At 42.6% G+C, this 19,921-nt stretch overlaps 3 protein-coding genes across 6 annotated transcripts; all 3 read left to right on the top strand.

Moving 5' to 3' along the window:
• The first annotated feature begins 3,248 nt into the window (after positions 1–3,248).
• LOC120644212 (F-box protein SKIP16-like) lies at positions 3,249–8,094 on the top strand. Of its 4 annotated transcripts, none has more exons than XR_005663502.1 (5): positions 3,249–3,567; positions 6,342–7,052; positions 7,315–7,524; positions 7,622–7,738; positions 7,866–8,094. XR_005663502.1 is itself a non-coding variant. In XM_039920774.1 (5 exons), exons 1-5 carry the CDS (start codon positions 3,322–3,324, stop codon positions 7,942–7,944), a joined length of 1,353 nt encoding a protein of 450 aa, XP_039776708.1. In that variant the 5' UTR covers positions 3,249–3,321; the 3' UTR covers positions 7,945–8,094. The 4 variants fall into 4 exon arrangements, 2 of the variants coding, with proteins under 2 accessions (XP_039776708.1, XP_039776709.1); XR_005663503.1 differs by having other exon boundaries at positions 7,622–7,761; XM_039920774.1 differs by having other exon boundaries at positions 7,632–7,738.
• On the top strand, positions 8,059–9,406 carry LOC120644213. The gene is made up of 3 exons (XM_039920776.1): positions 8,059–8,199; positions 8,281–8,613; positions 8,785–9,406. Exons 1-3 carry the CDS (start codon positions 8,098–8,100, stop codon positions 8,788–8,790), a joined length of 441 nt encoding a protein of 146 aa, XP_039776710.1. The 5' UTR covers positions 8,059–8,097; the 3' UTR covers positions 8,791–9,406.
• A 3,461-nt stretch (positions 9,407–12,867) lies between these two features.
• LOC120645564 (F-box protein SKIP16-like) lies at positions 12,868–16,557 on the top strand. The gene is made up of 5 exons (XM_039922346.1): positions 12,868–13,125; positions 14,627–14,800; positions 15,561–15,758; positions 15,863–15,975; positions 16,187–16,557. The coding sequence occupies exons 1-5, from the start codon at positions 12,868–12,870 to the stop codon at positions 16,263–16,265; spliced, it is 822 nt and encodes a 273-aa protein (XP_039778280.1). The 3' UTR covers positions 16,266–16,557.
• Positions 16,558–19,921: the final 3,364 nt, after the last annotated feature.

The following is a 19,921-nucleotide window of genomic DNA, read 5'->3' as shown; positions in this document are numbered from 1 at the left end:
CCCACCAGGGCCTCTTTGAGTTTCTGGTGATGCCATTCGGTCTGACAAATGCACCCGCCACTTTTCAACCTTTGATGAATTTGGTTTTAAGACCGTTCCTCAGGCACTTTGTGCTGGTTTTCTTCGATGATATCTTGATCTATAGAAAGTCATGGACGGACCATTTTCTGCACATTCAGGCGGTGTTTGAAACATTATAGCAGCACCAGCTTTTCTGAAGAAGTCGAAGTGCTCCTTTGGGGAACCTTCAGTGGGATACCTAGGCCATATTATCTCAGCGCAGGGAGTGGCCATGGACACAAGCAAGGTGCAGGCTGTCCTGTCTTGGCCGCAGCCCAAGACAGTGCGTGCTCGAAGCTTCCTTGGCTTGGCTGGCTATTACCGTCGCTTTATTCAGAACTATGGTTTGATCGCTGCTCCACTCACTAAATTACTGAAGAAGGAGGGTTTCTGCTGGACTGAGGAGGCAGTTGCGGCCTTCCACACCCTACAACAGCCGCTGTACAGCGCACCGAATCTGCACTTACCAGATTTCACTACGCCAAACAACCAGAGCAGACGGTGCAAGCCTAGGGATGGCACCCACGGATGCGGGTGCTGGTTTGGCAAAAACCCGCCCGCAGGCAAACCCGCGGGGCTGGGCAAAACCCGCCTGCAGGTAGACTCGCGGGTGCATTTCTGCACCCGCACCCGTCGGGTTTCGGGCGGGTTTCGGGTATCCGCGGATTTGACAATAGCTATAATAAGAATCACAATTCAGCATAGTAATAAGATGAAGCTAACAATAAATCACAATTCAGCTTAGTAATAAGATGAACTAAATCAATACATAAGACTATCTGAATTAATCAATCAAGTGGCGAGGGAGGGGGAGGGTCTCTGGTGAGGGCGGGAGGCACCACCTTCTTGCTGTCTACTGCCTGCGTGCCTGCTGAGGGCCGCCTGACCTCCTGGGCGTCGGCGGAGTGCGGAGTGCCGCCTGGGCGCTTGCCTCCTGGACCACCGGCGGCCGGCCACCAGGACCAGGAGCCGGGATGGGGAGGGGGCGGGGCGGCGGGCGGCTGCAAGCAGCAGGCCAGCGGCTGCGGGGTGCGGCTGCGGCCGTGCGTTGGTCCGCGGTGCGCCCGTGCGGGCTGCCTGCCTACCTGGCGGCTGAGATGGGTGGGGGTCGGGGGAATGGGGATTGGAAATTGGGAGCTAGAGTTACAACCAGCTATATATGTGTTGGATAAATGGGCTGGGCCTAAAGGTTATCTGGGCCAGAATTTATGTATGGTGCGGGTTCATCCGCGGGTGAAATTATAAACCCGCAGCCGCACCTGCATATTGCGGTTGCGGGTGCGGGTGCACCCGTGGGTTGAATTTGAAATCCACACCTACATCCACCGGGTCTGAAATCCGCGGGTACCCGCATCCACGGGTTCAATTGCCATCCCTATGCAAGCCGAGGAACATGGCTAATTTAGAAGATTTTAAGAAATATCTCAAAGTTATTTTAGGGATGATTAACTATTTTCTTTTGAGAAAGTGTATGAGCTCTATATATGGGCTAATTGTAATCCAGAGAAAGCTAAGCAATGAAATCAGTCTAGTTTCCCTTCGGTCTCCTTGGTTAATCGATTCCTGCACCGACGGCTCCTCCTCCACGACGAGGTCCCAGCCCTCGACCAGAAATGCACCACCACTCCCACCTATGCACCAATCCTCCCTCCAACATCCCACCACATTTTTTTCCCTGCATGCGGGCCCAACACAGGCTGTTTAGTTCGCAAAAAGTTTAAATTTTAGTATTGTAGCACATTTATTGTTATTTGACAATTAATGTCCAACCACGGACTAATTAGTCTTGAAAGATTCATCTCGTATGAAACAATTATACTGTGTAATTAGTTATTATTTCAGTTACATTTAATGCTGCATGCATATGTCCAAAAATTCCATGCGACAGATCCTGTACAATTTTTTTTGAAACTAAACATGACCTCAGTTGAGAAAGGCTGTCGTGCATTTGCTTTGTCGTCTCCTTCAAAGCAGGAAAGTTCATCTCCCTTGATCTTCTGCTGGTGTTTCTTACTTTCTTCTATTTCGGTCCATGTACTGTTTCACGAATACTATAATGGGTTTGTTTGGATCCCAAAGCTATTTTTTAGACCTAGAGAATCTTACTATTTAGAAGTATTAAATAAAGTCTATGCACAAAACTATTTGCAGAACCCTAGGCTATTTTGCATGACGAATCTAACGATGTATGTTAATCTACGATTAGCATTTATTTACTGTAGCATCACTATAGTAAATTATAAAATAATTAGGCTAATTAGATTCGTTTCACAAAATAGCCTAGGAGTTGTAGAATAGGTTTTGTCGGTAATCTACATCTAGTACTTCAAAATAGCAAGATTCTTCGAGACTATTTTTTTAGCCGGAGGATCCAAACATGGCCAATGAAGATTATAATCGATCCAACAGAAAGACTACTGGTAATCACTATCTTTATTATCGATTCTTAGTTTTTGATAATGACTGAGACTGGCCTAAGCGCCCTGCCCAAACCAAACGATTTTGCTACGCGTTTCCCGGTCTCACCGACCCTCTGTCGCTAGTATCTTCAAGAAATGTCTCACCGACCCTCTGTTCTTTTACTCCGGCGGGGCCCACCGTAGCTCCCGGTACCATGGTTAAACTATCCGACCGCTAACCGGTAACCGCCGGCCTCCGGTTCCGGTATACCGGTCCGGTTTGGCCGGTTACCGGTCGGAACCGGACAAATTCAAATTTGAATTCAAACTTCCCAGTTCAACCGGTTTGTACCGGTATACCGGCCGGTTTGACTGGTAACCGGTCAAATTCAAATTTTTTTCTTTTTTGGTTTAAATTCAAATGCCCGCAAAGTATACTAAATAAATGTTTGTATAAAATATTTTAGTCTAAATGAACCCTCCAACCCTTCTTTTGTACTACTTTATATTGTATTTGTATACTTTTGTATGCACGTTTTTTTGTTTAACTTCAAATCCCCGCAAACTATACTAAACGAACGAATTTTTGAGAAAATTTGACACCATTAGATTTGTCGCATCTTGAAGTATTTTTAGGAATTTTTTGAAAATTTTTCATTTTTTGAATTTAAATTTAAATTTTGAATTTGGACCAGTTTCGTATCAAACCAAACCGGAACCGGTCCGCACCGGTTTGACCGGTAACCGACGGTTTGGGGAACCTGCCCAGTACTTGGTCAGCTCCTCCCCATTCCGTTTCCACCACCGCAGCAACAAACCCCCTCCTGGATTCCCCCCACCACCGGAGCGCGCCGCCACGCCGATGGCGTCCCAGTCGCCGCCGGAGGCAGCGCCGCCTGCCTCGGCGGGGTTGGAAAGCATGGAGGGGCTCGTCCTCGACACGATCATTTCCAAGGCCGGGGCGCGCCCCGCCGCGGCGCTCGCCTGCGCCAGCACCCGCTTCCGCGCCGCCGTCGCCGACGAATCCCTCTGGCGCCGCTTCTGCGCAGAGGACCTGGGGCTCGACGCGCCCGTGGACCCCGACGGCCAGCAGCTCCCGTCGTTCCAGGTCAGCCGATCTTAGCTCTGATTGATTGGTTTCTTTGTTTCCCCCCTTTGTTGGAATTGCAGGAATCTTTCGGTTCAAAAAAAAAGAGAGAATTGCAGGAATCAAAGAGCGAGCGATCATTCTGCGTGACGCGGTTATCGTTTCTTGTTTTCTTCATGCTGCTCGGTAATTGTGATAGGAACATTGGACGATTTTATTTTATTTGTAGGGGAGGGGGTGGGGGGGGGGTGTTGCTGGAATTGTAGAGCTCATTTCATACAGAGCGAGGAATCCATTTTCAAATTTAGAAGTGAGGGAGTGGATGAGAGTGGTGATGCTGCAGAGCTTGTCAATTTCTCATTTTGGATTTTTAGTTCTTCCATGGATGGGACAAGCACTTAGGACCTGTTTTGATAGCAGCTTTATCATTTTTAGAATGTAGACATGTAATTAGATTTGGGTTGTAATGTTTCACGTACAAGAATACATCGGGTTTGGAAGGCACGAGAATTGCATTAGCTTTGAAAATGATAGTGAAAAGGGTAATGTCAAAAATCACGGTGGTGCAATTATCTTCAAAGGACTATATCTTCCTCCTGTTGTGATGAACTACCCCGTTTACATTTTACAGTAGTCTAAATCTATATGCAGCAAAGGTTATGATATCCTTGTTTAAAAGACGAAAAACTTGTTTATTCATTCTTCTCTTTGTATGAAAACAAATAAGCATTTACTATCTGCAACAAAAAGAACTTTATTTCTCGCAATGATGCCATTAGGATTGAAGGATCGAGTTCTAGACTTTTAGAATAATTCCGTCCTTGATTGTCCTTAAACGGAAGTTTCACCAGGTAGAGCAACATTTAGGGTGTCATGGCATATCCCCCCTTCCTATTATGTCGTGAAGAAGTTTTCCACTCATATTTCTAAAACCTACTTGGACTTCTCCTAATGTTATTAGTAGTACTTATACCTCACTTTGGAGTGGGTCATTTTCCAGGACTTTATAATTGCAAGAGGACTCCTAATCTGTTAGTTGTACTTCTACCTCATTTTGGAGTGGGACATTTTCCACGCCTTTATAATTGCAAGCACGTGAGTCCATAAACCAAATCCAATCAAAGTTATGCAAAGCTAGTAGAATCAACTTGAAGAAAACTATTATTCTTTGGTGGCAGATTCTTGTGTAAATATACATGGAAGGAATTCGCAGGCCCCTAGGGAAAATATTTGAGGCTGTTAGAGAGGGAGTAGAATACTCTTTCGAAGTTGTGTGTGGGAATAATATGGTGCCATTGTTTTAGCTGTATCTAGGGTTTCATCTATGGCATTCATGAGACTAAACATTCTTATGTGGTTATCTCATGATCTTGGATGTGAATCCAGGAGCTATTGTGTGTATGGGATACTAGAGTATGACAATACATCTGTTCTTGTGTCATGACTTGATACTGTTACATCTTTTATACCTAATGCTGGTTTATTATACAACAACAACAACAACAACAACAACAACAACAACAACAACAACCAAGTATTTTAGTTCCAAGAAAGTTGGGGTGGCCAGAGATAAATCTGAAAGTGAGCCAGCATAAAAAAAGGGAAAGCCTATGCAAAATTTATTAAAGCATTACCAGTAGTGATATTTCTAGGTGTCTAAGGATTAATTCATTATGTTTCTAATTGTTCCTGCTGGTTTTCGTAAAGATTGAGTATTTGACTGGCTGACCATTACCACAAATTTCATGATGAAGTCGATCTTATTCCATTATATCTGTTGTTCATGTGGGGACTTATGCATTTTTACATGTGGTGTTGACTGTTGAGTTGAGTGAATATATTTCTTAATTGCATCCTCGTGAACACTTGAACTTATTGCTCAGTGTTGCGTGATGTTCCTCAATCTTCTTACATGATAGATTCTCGGAAGCAAGATATTTAGGCTAAGCATCAGGATGCATTTTAGCTACCCAAACGAACATTTAAGGATATTGGACAAGCAGTAGTCACTTGACAACCTCTCATTCATGTTCTAAGGAGCATGCAAGTCATTAGGGTGGCAACGGTATGCAATCTCCATGCTATATTTGTTGTCTGTTGTGAATGTTTGGTTTTTTGCACCCCTAATGTTTGTTCCACATCGTAGTAATTCTAAAGGAACAAGCCAGGGGAGAAATCATATGGTGTAGTTCTTAGTTCTAGACTTCGTTACTTATGAACCTGCAATTTTTTACTTATGTTGGCCCACAAAAAGGCGACATATCCAGCAACTGAGTGTAGCAGAGATGCGGATGTTGCGGTGGTTTTGCGGGCACACAAGAAGGGATAGAGTCCGGAACGAAGTTATTCGGGAAAGGGTAGGGGTGGCACCAATTGAGGAGAAACTTACCCAACATCGGTTGAGATGGTTTGGACATATCCAACGGAGGCCTCCTAAGGCGCCGGTGCGTAGTGGGGTTCTAAAGCGTGTCGATAAGGTAAAGAGGGGTAGAGGTAGACCTAAACTGACTTGGGACGAGTCGGTTAAGAGAGACCTTAAGGATTGGAATATCTCTGAAGAGGTAGTTTTGGATAGGAGCGCTTGGAGACTAGCTATCAGCGTGCCTGAACCGTGACCTTTGTGTCTTTTGGGTTTCATCTCTAGCCTACCCCAACTCGCTTGGGACAAAAGGCTATGTTGTTGTTGTTGTTGTTGTTGTTGTGTTTATCTGTGGTGTTATTTCTTCTTATATCTAGAATTTTAAATTCCAAACATCTGTTGGTGTCATTACATCAAACTTAAATCTCCTTTGTAGGTTGCGTATAAAGTGTGGTTGGAGTCTTTTGGCATGTACCCTTTACCTCTGGTAAAGAGAGTGAAAGAATTCTGGAGTTCAATGAAAATATGGTTGTCTGAAAACTTCCCTGACGCAGCCAAAACATTGTGCAAAGGTGTTACCGAAGCTCAACTAAAATCAGCAGAGGATGACCTTGGTTTCAAGCTTCCTATGCCCACAAAGCTGTTGTATCGCTTTTGCAATGCTCAGCTGCCTTTTAGTGAAAACCATGAAGTAAATAAACGCATTGCCACTCATGGAATAATTGGGGGCTATGCGTTTTATGATCATTGGGTAAATGTGCATTTATCACCACTTGAGCAAATAGTTGAAGAGACAACAGAGTTTTATCGTGAGTTCCCGGATGTCTTCAGTGGGCGCAAGCTCATTATAGTGGCGACTTCATGGTTTAATCCAAAAACATTTCTCCTGAATTGCTCAAATGGTGAACTTTATGTTGGCACAAACAACTTACCATTAGGAGAAATGCTGCCTTGTGTGCCTAAAGCATTGATAAAGCTAACTGATAATGATCTGCCCCAAGATGGATTACTTCTGTGGTTAGAAGAGCATCTCAGACGTTTACAGAATGGCATGATCAAAACCCGTATGCTGATGAAGTCAAGGTATATCAGCTTATATCCAGAAGCACCTCCATCATGCACTTCAGCTGTGACAAATGGTGTTAAGGTTGTATTCTTGTCTCCCTGCACAGTTACATAATCATTTAGTTGAACTTGAAGGTGTCATAACTTCCTCTACTTCATGCTTATACTTCAATGGCAACACATTTGGTTCATCTACCAAAATTATCTTTTGCACGTGTAGTGTGTGGACTAATTTTTTCTTCATATGCGCTAATTTTGTAACTGCAGCAGTATTGTATCATGTATACCATTCTCATGGTTTATCTCTTTTCAGCTTTGTTCTGACATATGTGTGATATCGATAGGTACGCGGATCTGCTGTCTTTGTACCAGAACATCCTGGGGACCCTCAGCGAAGTTGTATGTACACTTACTCAATTCGCCTGTCAGTTCCAGAGGCTTGCATGCTAGGTGGCGTGTACTATTCTTCATGCCAGCTTAATTCACGCCACTGGACCATTCGATCAAGGGACAGGGTTGTTTCTGATGTGAGGGGAGAAGGTGTTATTGGACAGGTATGGAGAAATCAGGAAAAACAAATCTACATTATTTATTGTTGAATGCTCAGGTACATTCGAAAGATAAAAATAGCTTATCCATCTAATGGGCTAGTCCTCTGCAGTATCCTGTGCTGTCACCAGGTCAGGATGAGTTTGTCTACGAGAGCTGCACGCCACTGGCCAAAGGGCCTGGATCTGTGGAGGGCTCTTTTTCGTTTGTGCCCGGCAAGTATGTTATGATTCTGCAGTAAGGTTATGTGGTTATATGACCTTACCTTTTTTGACCGGTTGGAGATCTATAATGATTCGTAGGCCTCACAGTGTTCATCATTTGCCCCTCTGTTTTCTTTTGCAAGGTTGAGCCGGCCTGAAGGGAAGCCGTTTGAGGTCATGGTGGCTCCGTTCCCTCTGGAGGTGCCTGAGTACATCTTCTAAAGACCGTCGCGAGAAATAATGTAATCTATGTGGTAGATGGTTCTCCCAGGTACTTAGCTTGGTGGACCAATCTTTGTCTCCTTGTTGGAGTAATGTAAAATATGGAACCGTGTGCTCGTTACTTGATATAGCAGTAGATACTAAACAACCTATATGGCACTTTGTTCGGCCGCAATCAGTCACGTTGCCGTTGGGGAGAGAGCATCGAATGACACCTCCCCTTGGCTTGGCTCCACGCTGGAAAAAGGCAATACGGTAGGCGGCTCAGCTTCCAGCTTGTTGCCACGAGCTTCCCGATCGACTTCCAATTTGTTGCTCGCTTGCGTTCCTCATCAGATCGTGGCCGCGGACATCGCGCCTCAACATTGGGAGACGAGGCTGAGCGCGGCAGAGGGAGGGGAGGCGGCCGCGGGCATCGTGGTGCAGGTCGGGAAGGAGGCGCGGCGGAGGGGAGACAACCGTGGGCGTCGTGGTGCAGGTCGGGAAGGAGGCGCGGCGGAGGGGAGACGGCCGTGGGCGACGTGGGGCTTGGCGGCCGGGTGGGGAGGAGGTGCGGCGGAGGGGAGGCGACCGCGGCGCCGCGGGGCTGGGCCGGGCGGGCGACGGGCGCGCCTGTCCGCTTGCGCAGCAGTGGCCGCGTCTGGCCGTCGGCGGGTGTGGACGCCGATGGTAAATCCTCTGTTCCGTGTTCTTTGCATGAGGGTTGACTTGCACAATCTCATACCTCCTTCCGATCCTCTATTTGGTTAGATTGGGAATTGAGGCCTAATTTTTTCATAAGTGTTATCATCCAGGGCCCTAATCCAGTGTTTGACACATCCTATTTCATATATTGTGCAGGGCTGATCACTCCATGATGGTTGAAGCAGGCCAACGATTGCATCAGTGTTGCAGTGGGAAGTCAGACTGAAAAGGAGGCTGCAAAATTAATCTTTTGATGCTGAAATAACTGACAATGTTCAAGCTGAGATGAAAGCATAGTTCCTCTGTGTAAAGACTACTTTGTCAAGCAGATACAGTGACAATGTAGTTCCCTCTTGCTTAGAGCATTTCCAAGAGCTCTTATATTTATGAATAGCTAAAATCCTAATTTAGCTATTATGTAAAACAAAATAGCTAGCGAAAAAGTGATGAAATCCAACAGTTTCTTCAAAATCCAAAAAGGAATGGCTAGCGGCACCCTCTGGACAGAAAACGAGGATAGAAGACGAAGTAGATAGAGTTTCTGTTGGATAGGGTTTTTTGTCTTGTTTTTCTTTTTTAGAAAACTCACCTAAGATACAAGAACTCTTGAAGATGCTTTATCACGGTGGCTTTCAGATGACAGCATTGCAGTATCTTATTGTTTCTGTATGTTTTTTTAAAGTGAACCAAAGCTGTTAGTGTTGTTGTTGTAAGATCAAGTTCTCAAATTGTACAATGTATGTATATGTTACAAAAGATAGATTATTCTGAGATTATAGCAAGTTTTGACAAATATGATTGCCTTGAGACATCAGCTCTCATGTTTATTGCTTAAAGATTTAGATAATAGGTTTCCTATACTGCTGTTGTTGGTTCATTGATTTAGATGTTAAATGACTGATGCCTATTGCTGCTGCTGCTTTAGACAATAGGTTAAATATGTAGCTTCTCCATTGCAGTTTGAATGCCTATATGTCAGACTTGTTGCAATCCCTTTAGATAAATTTGCAGCATTTAACCTGCAGCATGCATTCACACTCTAGCAGTCTTCAAAATGACTTGTCCAACTTTCAGTAGTTCAAAAAGTCTGAACTCAAATTGGTTTCTATCCCCTAACTTAAGCAATGGATGAACTCAGCCCAATTGATTTAGTCGAGCAATGGATTAAACTCATCCCAAATGAGTTTAGTTAAGCAGAACCAAGTCAAGATGATATGGGTCGCCCCTACGGATGATTAAACTAACCATCTTGGAAGTGGATCGGGTGATGACAATAAACCAATCTAATTGAGTGATGGTTTCAGAAATATTCTAGTAATTAGACCAAAACATGATTTCGTAAACAAAGAGGCGCGATGTCCGGGGCCACGATCTGATGGGGAAGCCAATCGTGGCAACGAGCTGGAAGCTGAGCCGCCTACTGAAGGAATCGGAGCCGTATTGCCTTTTTTTTCAGCGCGGAGCCAAGCCAAAGGGAAGGTGCCGTTTCATGCTCTCGCTCGTCCACGCAGCAAAGATCCAGACGGGGCCGCACCGTGCGGGGTTTGCCCGCCTCCACAGAATTTTTTTCCGAATAATTGGCCAATGGGTATGAATAATCTAATAGGTAAGCAATAAACCTGCAAGTGGGGTGAGTTGAAATGGATCTCACATCAAAAGCCGGACTCTAGAAATAAAATATTATGTTCACACTATAAAATTTTATTAAAATTCATTGAAATTTGTTAAAAATGATTCAGTATTATTGACAGCTACTCTGTGGAAAGCAGTATGACCAGACCTATACGTGGGCTCCAGATAGAGTCGAACTCTGAAAATAAAACCTCGTGTTCACACTAAAATTTTATCAAAATTGACTGAAATTTATTAGAGATGACTCAGTATGATTGACAGTTACTCTGCGTAAAATAGTGTGGCTAGAACTATACGTGGGTCCCACATTTAGAGCCAGACCTGAAAATAAAACTGCGTTCACACTATAAAATTTTATCAAAGTTGACTAAAATTTGTTGGAGATGACTCAGTATAACCGGCAGCTACTATGTGCAAAGCGGTGTATGTACACAGATACGTGGGCCTCACACCAAGAGCGGAGCTACAGAGCATAGGAGAATAGAAAAGAACTAACAAGTACGTGGGTAAAACAGGCATTATCCATATATATCTATCCATATCCAAGTTGAGATGAGTAATCCATACTCTACTCAAGGATGGTTGTATCAGGCGGTGCCTGATAAGAAGACCTTGAGTGTCATGCGGGAAGGCAAGACAGTTATGATTGGAGAGAAGTCAAGTACACACCAATACAAGATGATGAGAATCGTTGTGGCAGAGTCATGGATGATATTGCAACAGTGGTGGTGTTCTGTTTGAAGGTCGGCGAGGCGGCGAGATTGGCATCGTCGGACTGTTCTAAGTGAGCAGCAAAAGGAGACGACTCTAGTCCGGTACACGAAGGTTCGAGCATGGATGACTTCAAGGTGGCGTTCATATTCGCCAAGATGGAATTTGTTGGATTTTGTGTCGAATATGTGTACAATTTGATTATAATTGGGCTTGAGTTGTAATTTGGTAGATTATGGATATAGTTTGGGCCATACTTTGTATCTCTAGGGCCCATAAATATGAGGGCACTACCGTGTAACTGTGAGACGACTTGGCGGCAGGTGTGGGCGGCGGCGCGGTGGTGCTTAGATGCCAATGTAGCTGCTGATTTTGGGAAGGAGTGTCCGTAGTCATGCTCTGAGGATGTAGACACATCATCGAACCTCGTTAAAAATATTATGTCTCGGTGTCGATCTCGTTTGTGTGACCTTGTGATTTGGTTTTGCATTCTTCGATTATCGCTTTTGCGCTATTATTCTAACAGGAGCCCTATCGGAGCCTAAATTGTTTCAACAATTTTTTTCGAATGTTGTTGTGCTAAGTCATAAGGTGTTTCTAGTGTTTTCTTTTTGGACGTTGCAACAGTTCACTGCAATTGCTGCAGCCGTGCTATACAATTGTTTCGTATTTTCTTCTTCCCTATTCATTTTGTGATGATGTGACTAGGTTTGCGATGGTGCATGAAACAAGAGGAGATGTTGCGGTCGGATTTTTTTTCAATTTTTGATTCATACTTGTTTATTTTTATTTGCTATTCATATTTTCAATTTGACTCAAATTTGAATTTGAATCAAATTCAAATTAAACTAAAAACAATATTTAATTGACTACCTGAATAGAGGGTTACATCTGGCAGTGCGAGAAAGCTCCCTTAGAATCAAATTCCTAGGGAAATTACCTTTCCATGTAGGATGGTGGCTGCCATGTCAATATTTTTCCCTACGAGTCAAAATCTTAGGGAAAGAGGAATACCCTACGGCTTCACAGTGGGATCTTAGGGCACATCCGCCTTTCCCGTCAAACTCATCCCTAGGAATCGTTCCCTACGGAATACCCCTCGGTAAACTGTTTTTCTACTGTTTTCTTGTCTTTCCCTAGGAATTCAAGCTCTAGGGAAACCGGAGGATTCTAGTAGTGACCCGATGGGAACATGTTCTCTTAGACCTCCGGATGCTAGCAAGCCCGTTTAAAATATCATGTGTTTCAGATGCTTTGTTTATTATTATGAAACTATATTTTTGATCACCGGTAGCAAAACAGGGGCGCGGATCAATCTGTCTATACTATAATCTATGTATTCTATATCTATATACTATAAAAGTTAAAATAATTGGAGCTATTTTTTTTACCAAGATTAGGCCCAACATATAGCCCTCGTAGAGGTCACATTTGTCAGGGCTAGAGGTTTGACGAAAGGGAGTGTGGTCCTATTTTTCGATAGAATAAAAATATTTTCATCAAAATCCTAATATTTTTTATACCAGCAATTTTATATACCCAACTCTTGTACCCGTGTATTACACTTTACTTTCCATTGCACATGCATTCACTTATAATTTGCATTATTATTTTGGAAGGATAATAATTAACATTATTGTTTATGGAAGGAAAAGAAATAAATGATATTGTTGGTTAATGAAAGAAAACTAAATACGTGCCGCACAGTCACGTAGCACTCCATTAGTTAAGTTAAATAATTAAAAAATTCTTGACTCATGTGGCAACGTACTCCGCCCGGGTCACCTACAAAACGTTGACACGTCAGTTTTCAGTTTTTAACTGCGAGCGCTGCCAAAAACCCTACATCGCCAAATAGGAAAACGCAAATCCCACCCGGCAGGTGCAGGTGCATCGATGCCGTCGCCAGCGAAACGGCGGCCAACGCTGCGCCACGCCCACGCGACGCCGTCGGCGCTGGAGAACCTGCCGCCGGTCGCCTTGGCGACAGTCATTGCGAGGGCCGGTCCTCGCGGCGCCGCTTCGCTAGCCTGCGCCAGCAAGACTCTCCACGCTGCCGCATCCTCCGAGAAGCGGTGGCGACGGTTCTGTACTGACGACATTGGCATCGATGCTCCAGTGGACCCTGAAGGCCGCGTGCTCCCCTCCTTCAAGGTACTCTCTGATGGCTGCGGCTTCCTCCATCATGCCTAGTTATGTCATCATCAACCAAAGATATTGAGCCCTTTCAGGTGTTCCCAAAATCAGATTTAAGATTCGATCCAGAAATCAGAATACTAGTTAGTTTTTGCAGTTTCCGTATTTAGATAGAATATATTAGTTAGGTTTTTAGTGTCGGTATTTAGGGACATAGAAAATCAATTGTAGAATAGAAATTTGGTCTGCAAACTTTGTATTGGCTGTAGCCTCTTGCTGAGGTTAAAGCCGGGAACTCTTTTTCCCATTGTCTAAAAAAGAATAGAAATTTGGGACTGAGAATTTTGACACCTATATATTAGCTATACTACGTTAGATACTTAGATCACAAGGACCAATCAATGATTTGGCTTGCTGTATCAGCTTCATGAAGAGTTTAAAGTAATTATAAAAGTAAATAGAAATTCTTGCTACAAAACATAAATGATGGGACAAAGAACTTTCATTATTCACAACATACTAAAAATGTGTGCCTGGTTTTTCTTTTACAATTACGTTCCATGAAAAACTGAACTTACATGATTGCTTCAATTTGGCACCGGAGATAAATATGTCCTAATGTGCTTGGTGTACATAAATTAATTTTGAAGAGTTATGCGCACCACGAATAGGATTCTCATATCAAATGAATGGGATCATGTTTCATAGGATTAAATTTCTGCAGAAGAGAGAATGATTAGGATCAACTTTAATGCCTGAAAATAATCCTTTATTAGTTCTTGGGTACATTGAATTGCAAATTGTCTACTTGCCTAGCATGAAGGCTACTGATCCAGTTCAATACGCTGTGCTATTCAGTTTTTATGAAACAAGCGCTGAATTGAGAAAACCAGCCATGTTTTCAGTATTGTCTTTACCCTTTTTTTTCAGTATTGTCTTCGGTTTCCCTTTTTTAATACATGTGCCAAATGTTTGTAAAATTTTTGTCAGGCAACATACGTATCTTGGTTGCGATCATTTCGCATGTATCACTTGCCACTAGTAAAAAGGGTAAAAATGTTCTGGACACTGTTAAAAAGCTGGCTTTCTGAATTCTTTCCGGACGCACTTGAAACGCTAGCTGAAGGTCTTTCTGATACTGAGATAAGAATAGCAGAGTACGATCTTGGTTTTCAGCTCCCTATACCCACAAAGTTATTGTACCGCTTCTGTAATGGTCAGCTTTGGAGAAATGACCTGGAATCGTGTGGCATCATTGGAGGCTATGAGTTCTACCATGATATGGTTAATGTGCACTTGTTACCTCTCAAGCAAGCTGTTGAGGGTGCCAAGTTGCTCTGCTCAGACAATGGTGCCATTAGGAGATCTAACTACATCGTAGTTGCTGATTCTTCTTTTGAAGCAAAAACATTTCTCCTTGATTGTCTGAGTGGCCAACTCTACGTTGTCACCAACAATTTTAAATTGAATGGCGAAATGATGCCATGTGTACCTAGTTCACTAATAAGGCTGCACACAGATAATAACGATATGCCACAAGATGCTCCTTTTGTGGCTGGAGGAGCACCTTAGGAAACTACAGAGTGGCCTGGTCAAGGTGCAGATTTCTAACTTCAGAAGGGACGCAAGACACATCAGTTTGTATCCAGAAACACCACCTACCTGTTCAACCGCAGTTACACATGGTATAAAGGTAATGTTGTTGTGTTCCTCTGTTTCAATGCTCCCGCTTGATTTGACTGATTGAATTATAATTGCCTTTGCCTTTGTGCCAAATCACAACTGAAGCAATTTGTTTTTTTCTATGAATTAACTAGAATAATATGCAGTTGCAGCATATTGTTTCCCTCCCATTCTTAGGAATCAACTAAATTTGACACCACATGGCACATGGTACCCTAATTGATGTATATTAAGAATGATTTGAAGAGATATCAGGAAAAAAAATTTGTCATGTACATCTGTCAGTTTGGTACATTGTAAAGAATATTGATGCTCTTCTCAGCTATAATGCACACCTGTAGAATGTAGATTTGAAAGAAGTGACAAAAGCATAAGTATCCCCTGAAGCGGATACGCAACTTCAACAAGACTAATGCATAAACATTGTTGGAATCTTGGAATGGAAATATTATGGGCAAAGCTGTGTCTCATTGTACCAGTGGACATAATGCTGAAATGCGATGCCTGAAACAAACTAAAAACTGAAATAAAATCTTGCTCACTTGAGTTGAAGGTGGCTGTATTAAGTTTTCACATAAAGCTAGATCATTTCCTTTTAATGAAAAAATGATATAGGTACCTGAAAATGTGTTATAACAGTGCACGTGCTCAGGTGTACAGTATCCACATGAGACTACATCAGGGACCTTCAGATTAGTTTTTTAGTGAGGATGATACATAATTTTTCCAAACAGCAATGGCTGCTACTGATATCTGTGAAAAAATTACAGGTCCGTGCATCTGCTGTTTTTGTTCCAGAAGATTCTTCTGTCCACGGTGATCCATGCAAATATGTTTACTATTACTTTATTCGCGTATCACTTCCTGATGCATGCATTGTCGATGGCAAGTGCTACTCTTCCTCCCAGTTTCAATCATGTAGCCTAATTATTCGTACAGGAAATGATGTCTTTCATGATGATACAGAGGTAAGCTGAAAGCGACGATACTCAAATATGAAGTCATGCAAGTGCATACAACAGTTCTATTAAATTGTGTATATTACATTTACATCTCTGTTGGCTGTCTTCAGTACAGTGGTCTATTGGTAAAGGATGCTCCAGATGAGTTTAAGTATGGGAATTACATATTAGTGTCAAAGTTACCGGCGACCATGGAGGGATCTCTCATATTCATTCCACTGAGGTAATTTCCGTTGGTGAAGCTTCCATAAGGAAATTTTAAAATAAATAACAATACAAGATTTGAGTTTCAGTCTCTGTTGATTGATGACATATAGAAGTTTGACTATTGTTGTAATCTTTGTATATTGATGTCAATAGATAATAGAATATGCCAAACATAAGCATTTGTTTCTTTCACACCTTTATTGTGACATTTTTCTTTCTGTCTCAAGGCACCACCAACCTGATGATAATCAATTTTCTGTCAAGATTGCTCCATTCCCTCTGCAGCTGCCAGAGTACGTCTTCTGATGATTCAGGCTCCCAAAACTGATTTCTTCTGCCTAGTCCATGTTCTATGTAGAATTCTGTCCAAAGTTGTTGGATAGCATATGTCGTGACTGTGTTTGAAATTCTAGCACATGACATGGACATGTGTACTGTTTTTTGTTCTGATGTTTCTCTCGATGATTTGTGTTCGATGTTTGATGAGTGGAAAAATGCATGTTCCATGAGTGCCCGCAAACTTCGTGATGTTACTAGACTTGCCAAGCACATTTCTATCTCACTACTACAAAAATAATTTGTAGTAATATTCTGATTTCTTTTAGTGGCGGGTCAAAATGTAACTCGTTGTTAAACATGGAGTGGGGTTACTGTAGCAACCGACCAGCCCCTAGAAAATTATTTTCAGGAGCGGGTCACCGCTTCACACTCCCTTGAAAATGACGCCTATTTTTAAGGGTGGGTGAGAGGATGACCCGTCCCTGAAAATGTCATTTGTAGGGGCGCTTAAAGTGACATTTTTAGGAGCGGGTGAGGGGGTGAGACATATATCGAGAAAAAAAAGCTTGTAAGCCCGTTCACGTTAGTCATTGTTGACGCTTGCTACGGACTATTTTTAATCATTAATTTGAACAGAAAATCTAGAGAGTTTGTATTTATTACACATAATTATATCTAAAATAATGCTAAAACCCAATATGCTCTGAAAAATATGCAATGTTGGAAATTAAGCAGAAATACAAGTTACAAGCACCTTATGATCCAAGTTACGTCGACAAATCAGATCACAGAATTCATGCTTACACAAATCAAAGCGACCACTTGCAGGTGCAACCGACCTAGGACAAGATCGGTGCACCCACAAATGACAAGCGCACTCCAATAGCTCCCTACTATAAATATGAAAGGGGGTTCATTTGAAGACACACCACAAGTTGCACAAGTGCTCATTCCTTTCTTGCTTAGTCCATTAGGCTAGTGGAGTTTGGCTAAAGTACCTAGTCTTCGGTTCCCTGAGGTTGCTCAGGAGTTTCGGTATGAGTTTAGCTTCTACTTTCCTTTGTAATTCTCAGATAATTATAACAGACTTATCTTATAGTTATTTATATTGACATGACTTATATCCTGCGGTGTCAGACATATACTTCATGATTAGTTTGTATTCTTACTTTTATGATTTGCATGACTGATAATTAGCTTTAGTACACCGGTACCCATTCCAGTATTCGAATGTTTGCTCTAGTATGATGTCTCTCCATCCGGATGGTGGGGACTCCGTGCGGGATACTAGAGTATCGCTTATTAATGTAGACAATGTGTCTAGGTTAATCAGGTGTTGCTAGATGTCACCCTTTCGCACGGTTTGTAGAGGTAGCCAGCAAGTGGTGATAGCCTGTTTTGGACAGTGAAATCCTCCAAGTTCGGTTGGGGGGGGGGGGGGTAGGAAGTCCTTAAAGTACCGTGATGAGCTAGATAGTCTCTTATCTGTCAGTAATGAGCGATCTCATGGTATTTTCTGGTTGTCTAGAGTTAGAATAATCATTTGAATGGTGTATTATGTAATATGAGCTATATAATTAACTAAAAGTACATAAAATTCGTACAGCTAACTTCTTCCTTTCTCCCCCCTGCCTTAGGCTTATCTTAACTTTGAGCATGAAGCTTGTGTGTCACACTACTTCTTATCCATCATTTATCTTTTTTTTTGAGCGAAAAGACGGGGGGGGGGGGGGGGTGTTCCCCACAGTAGGTTTTATAACAAAGAAAGAAAAGTTATACACAGTTCATACTTACAGGGGAGGGTAGGGGGTAGAATGTACAAACAAGAGAGGGTACAAAATTAGGTGATTGACTCTAGGCATCAAATAATATTAGACCGTTTATCCTCCCTAACTCTCACGAGCTGAAGGTAGACTTGCTCTCGAAATTTCTTCATCCATAGTCGAAATGTTGGGACTCCATTGTCAAAGATCTTGGAGTTGCGTAGGTTCCAAATTTCCCAAGCAGCAAAGACAAAAATTTCCATGCAGAAAGGTAACCCAAACCTGCCGAGCTCAAGTAGGACACGAGCACAGAGAGGCTGCGTCATGGCATGGTGAGGTGACCCTGCTGATAAGCATCATTAATTACATATTGAAGTAATTCAGCTGCAAGCACGAAGAGGAGGGGGGAGAGAGGATCTCCTTGTCTCACTCCTCTTTTGCATTTGAACTGTTTCCCAGGAACACCATTAAGTAGGATTGAGGAGAGACCAGAATTGAAGATTAGTTTGATCCAAGCTAACCATTTATCCGGGAAACCCATGTGCTTCATGACTTCTAGAACTGCATTATGTTCCATAGTATCAAAAGTTTTGGCAAAGTCAAGTTTCAACACTAAAATGACCCTTTTACTTTGCTAACATTGATGTATGTATTCAAAACACCAAGCTATACAATCTTGAATTGTTTTAGACCTGCTAAAACCATATTGGTTTGCATGCAAAATCTGCAGAATAACCTTTTGCAATCTTTCAGCTAGGATCTTTGTCAAGAGCTTGATACTGCAATTTATCTTACCCCCCCCCCCTATTTATTCAATTAAATATCCAAGCAAGAATTATTCACCAACTTACCTTTATTAACCGTCGCCTTCCCTGCAGAAATAAAAATGACAATCTTGGTGTAGTTCTGGGTAAAATGCTACAATGGTATTCTGTGCTCCTGCGGATTTACTCGTAATCTATAAAATACCCCCACATTGGTATACAAAGCGCTGCTGCCTAGGAACACCCACTTGGTGGTGATGCTGGTAAACGCCAACAAGAATTTTTGGTGCCATTGCCGGAAAAGGCATAAGTTAATTAAATAGATAAAGTTATGAATAAACTCTTGACTGGTGTTCATTGTTTAGACGGGCTAACTTGGGTTTGTTTTCTCTTTAATGTGAAAATAGGATAGTGTACGACTGATTTCGATCTGCCGCAAAATTTCACTCAGAATCTGGAGTCATTGTTCAGAAGAGTTCGACCCCGTGTCGTACCCCCTCATATTTCACTCTCGGGGGTCGATCCAGTCACTATTGCGCCATGAATGTCCAACACCATGGCCCATAAGATGCTTCGTTATTTTTCTGCTCTGTCTGCTGCCAACATCTCCATTGGGCCAGATGTCAGCACTAGAGGGGAGAATTTCGAGATCAAGAAGGGTCTTATAACGATGGTGCATGCCAGCTCTTTTTGTGCCAAGGCCAATGAGAATTTCAGTGCTCATCTTCACCAATTCCTGTAGCTTCGCAGTACCTTTGTTATCAAGGGAGTTTCGCAGTACCTTTGTTATCAAGGGAGTTTCACAGGACGCGATCTGGCTACGAACATTGTCATGTTAATATAATCTTGCAAGATCTGAGTATCCATTGATTGAGATCTAGCAAGTGGCCCGAGTTGGAAGATGATATGAGTCACTTTGTCGTGGAGCTAGATCAAGAAATACAGACAAATAGGTCACTACAACTGCACCAACGCGAAGGAGGACCGATATCAACAAAGTAAATTTGTTTGCGAATAAATCGATGGACCGAAGCTAACTGCTGTCTTGTGCTTCAATTCCAGTTTATTAAACTGATGAGACACGGTGCGTTCAAATCTTCTTGGGTATCCAGCAGCCGTGGAAGCCGTAGGGAAGGCCATAGGGGAACCATGCGCG

This window comes from Panicum virgatum, chromosome 8K (assembly GCF_016808335.1).
Source record: "Panicum virgatum strain AP13 chromosome 8K, P.virgatum_v5, whole genome shotgun sequence".
In the NCBI taxonomy this organism is placed as follows: Eukaryota; Viridiplantae; Streptophyta; class Magnoliopsida; order Poales; family Poaceae; genus Panicum; species Panicum virgatum.
The sequence above is the reverse complement of the archived record's forward strand: the minus strand, read 5'-3'. Positions and strand labels throughout refer to the sequence as shown.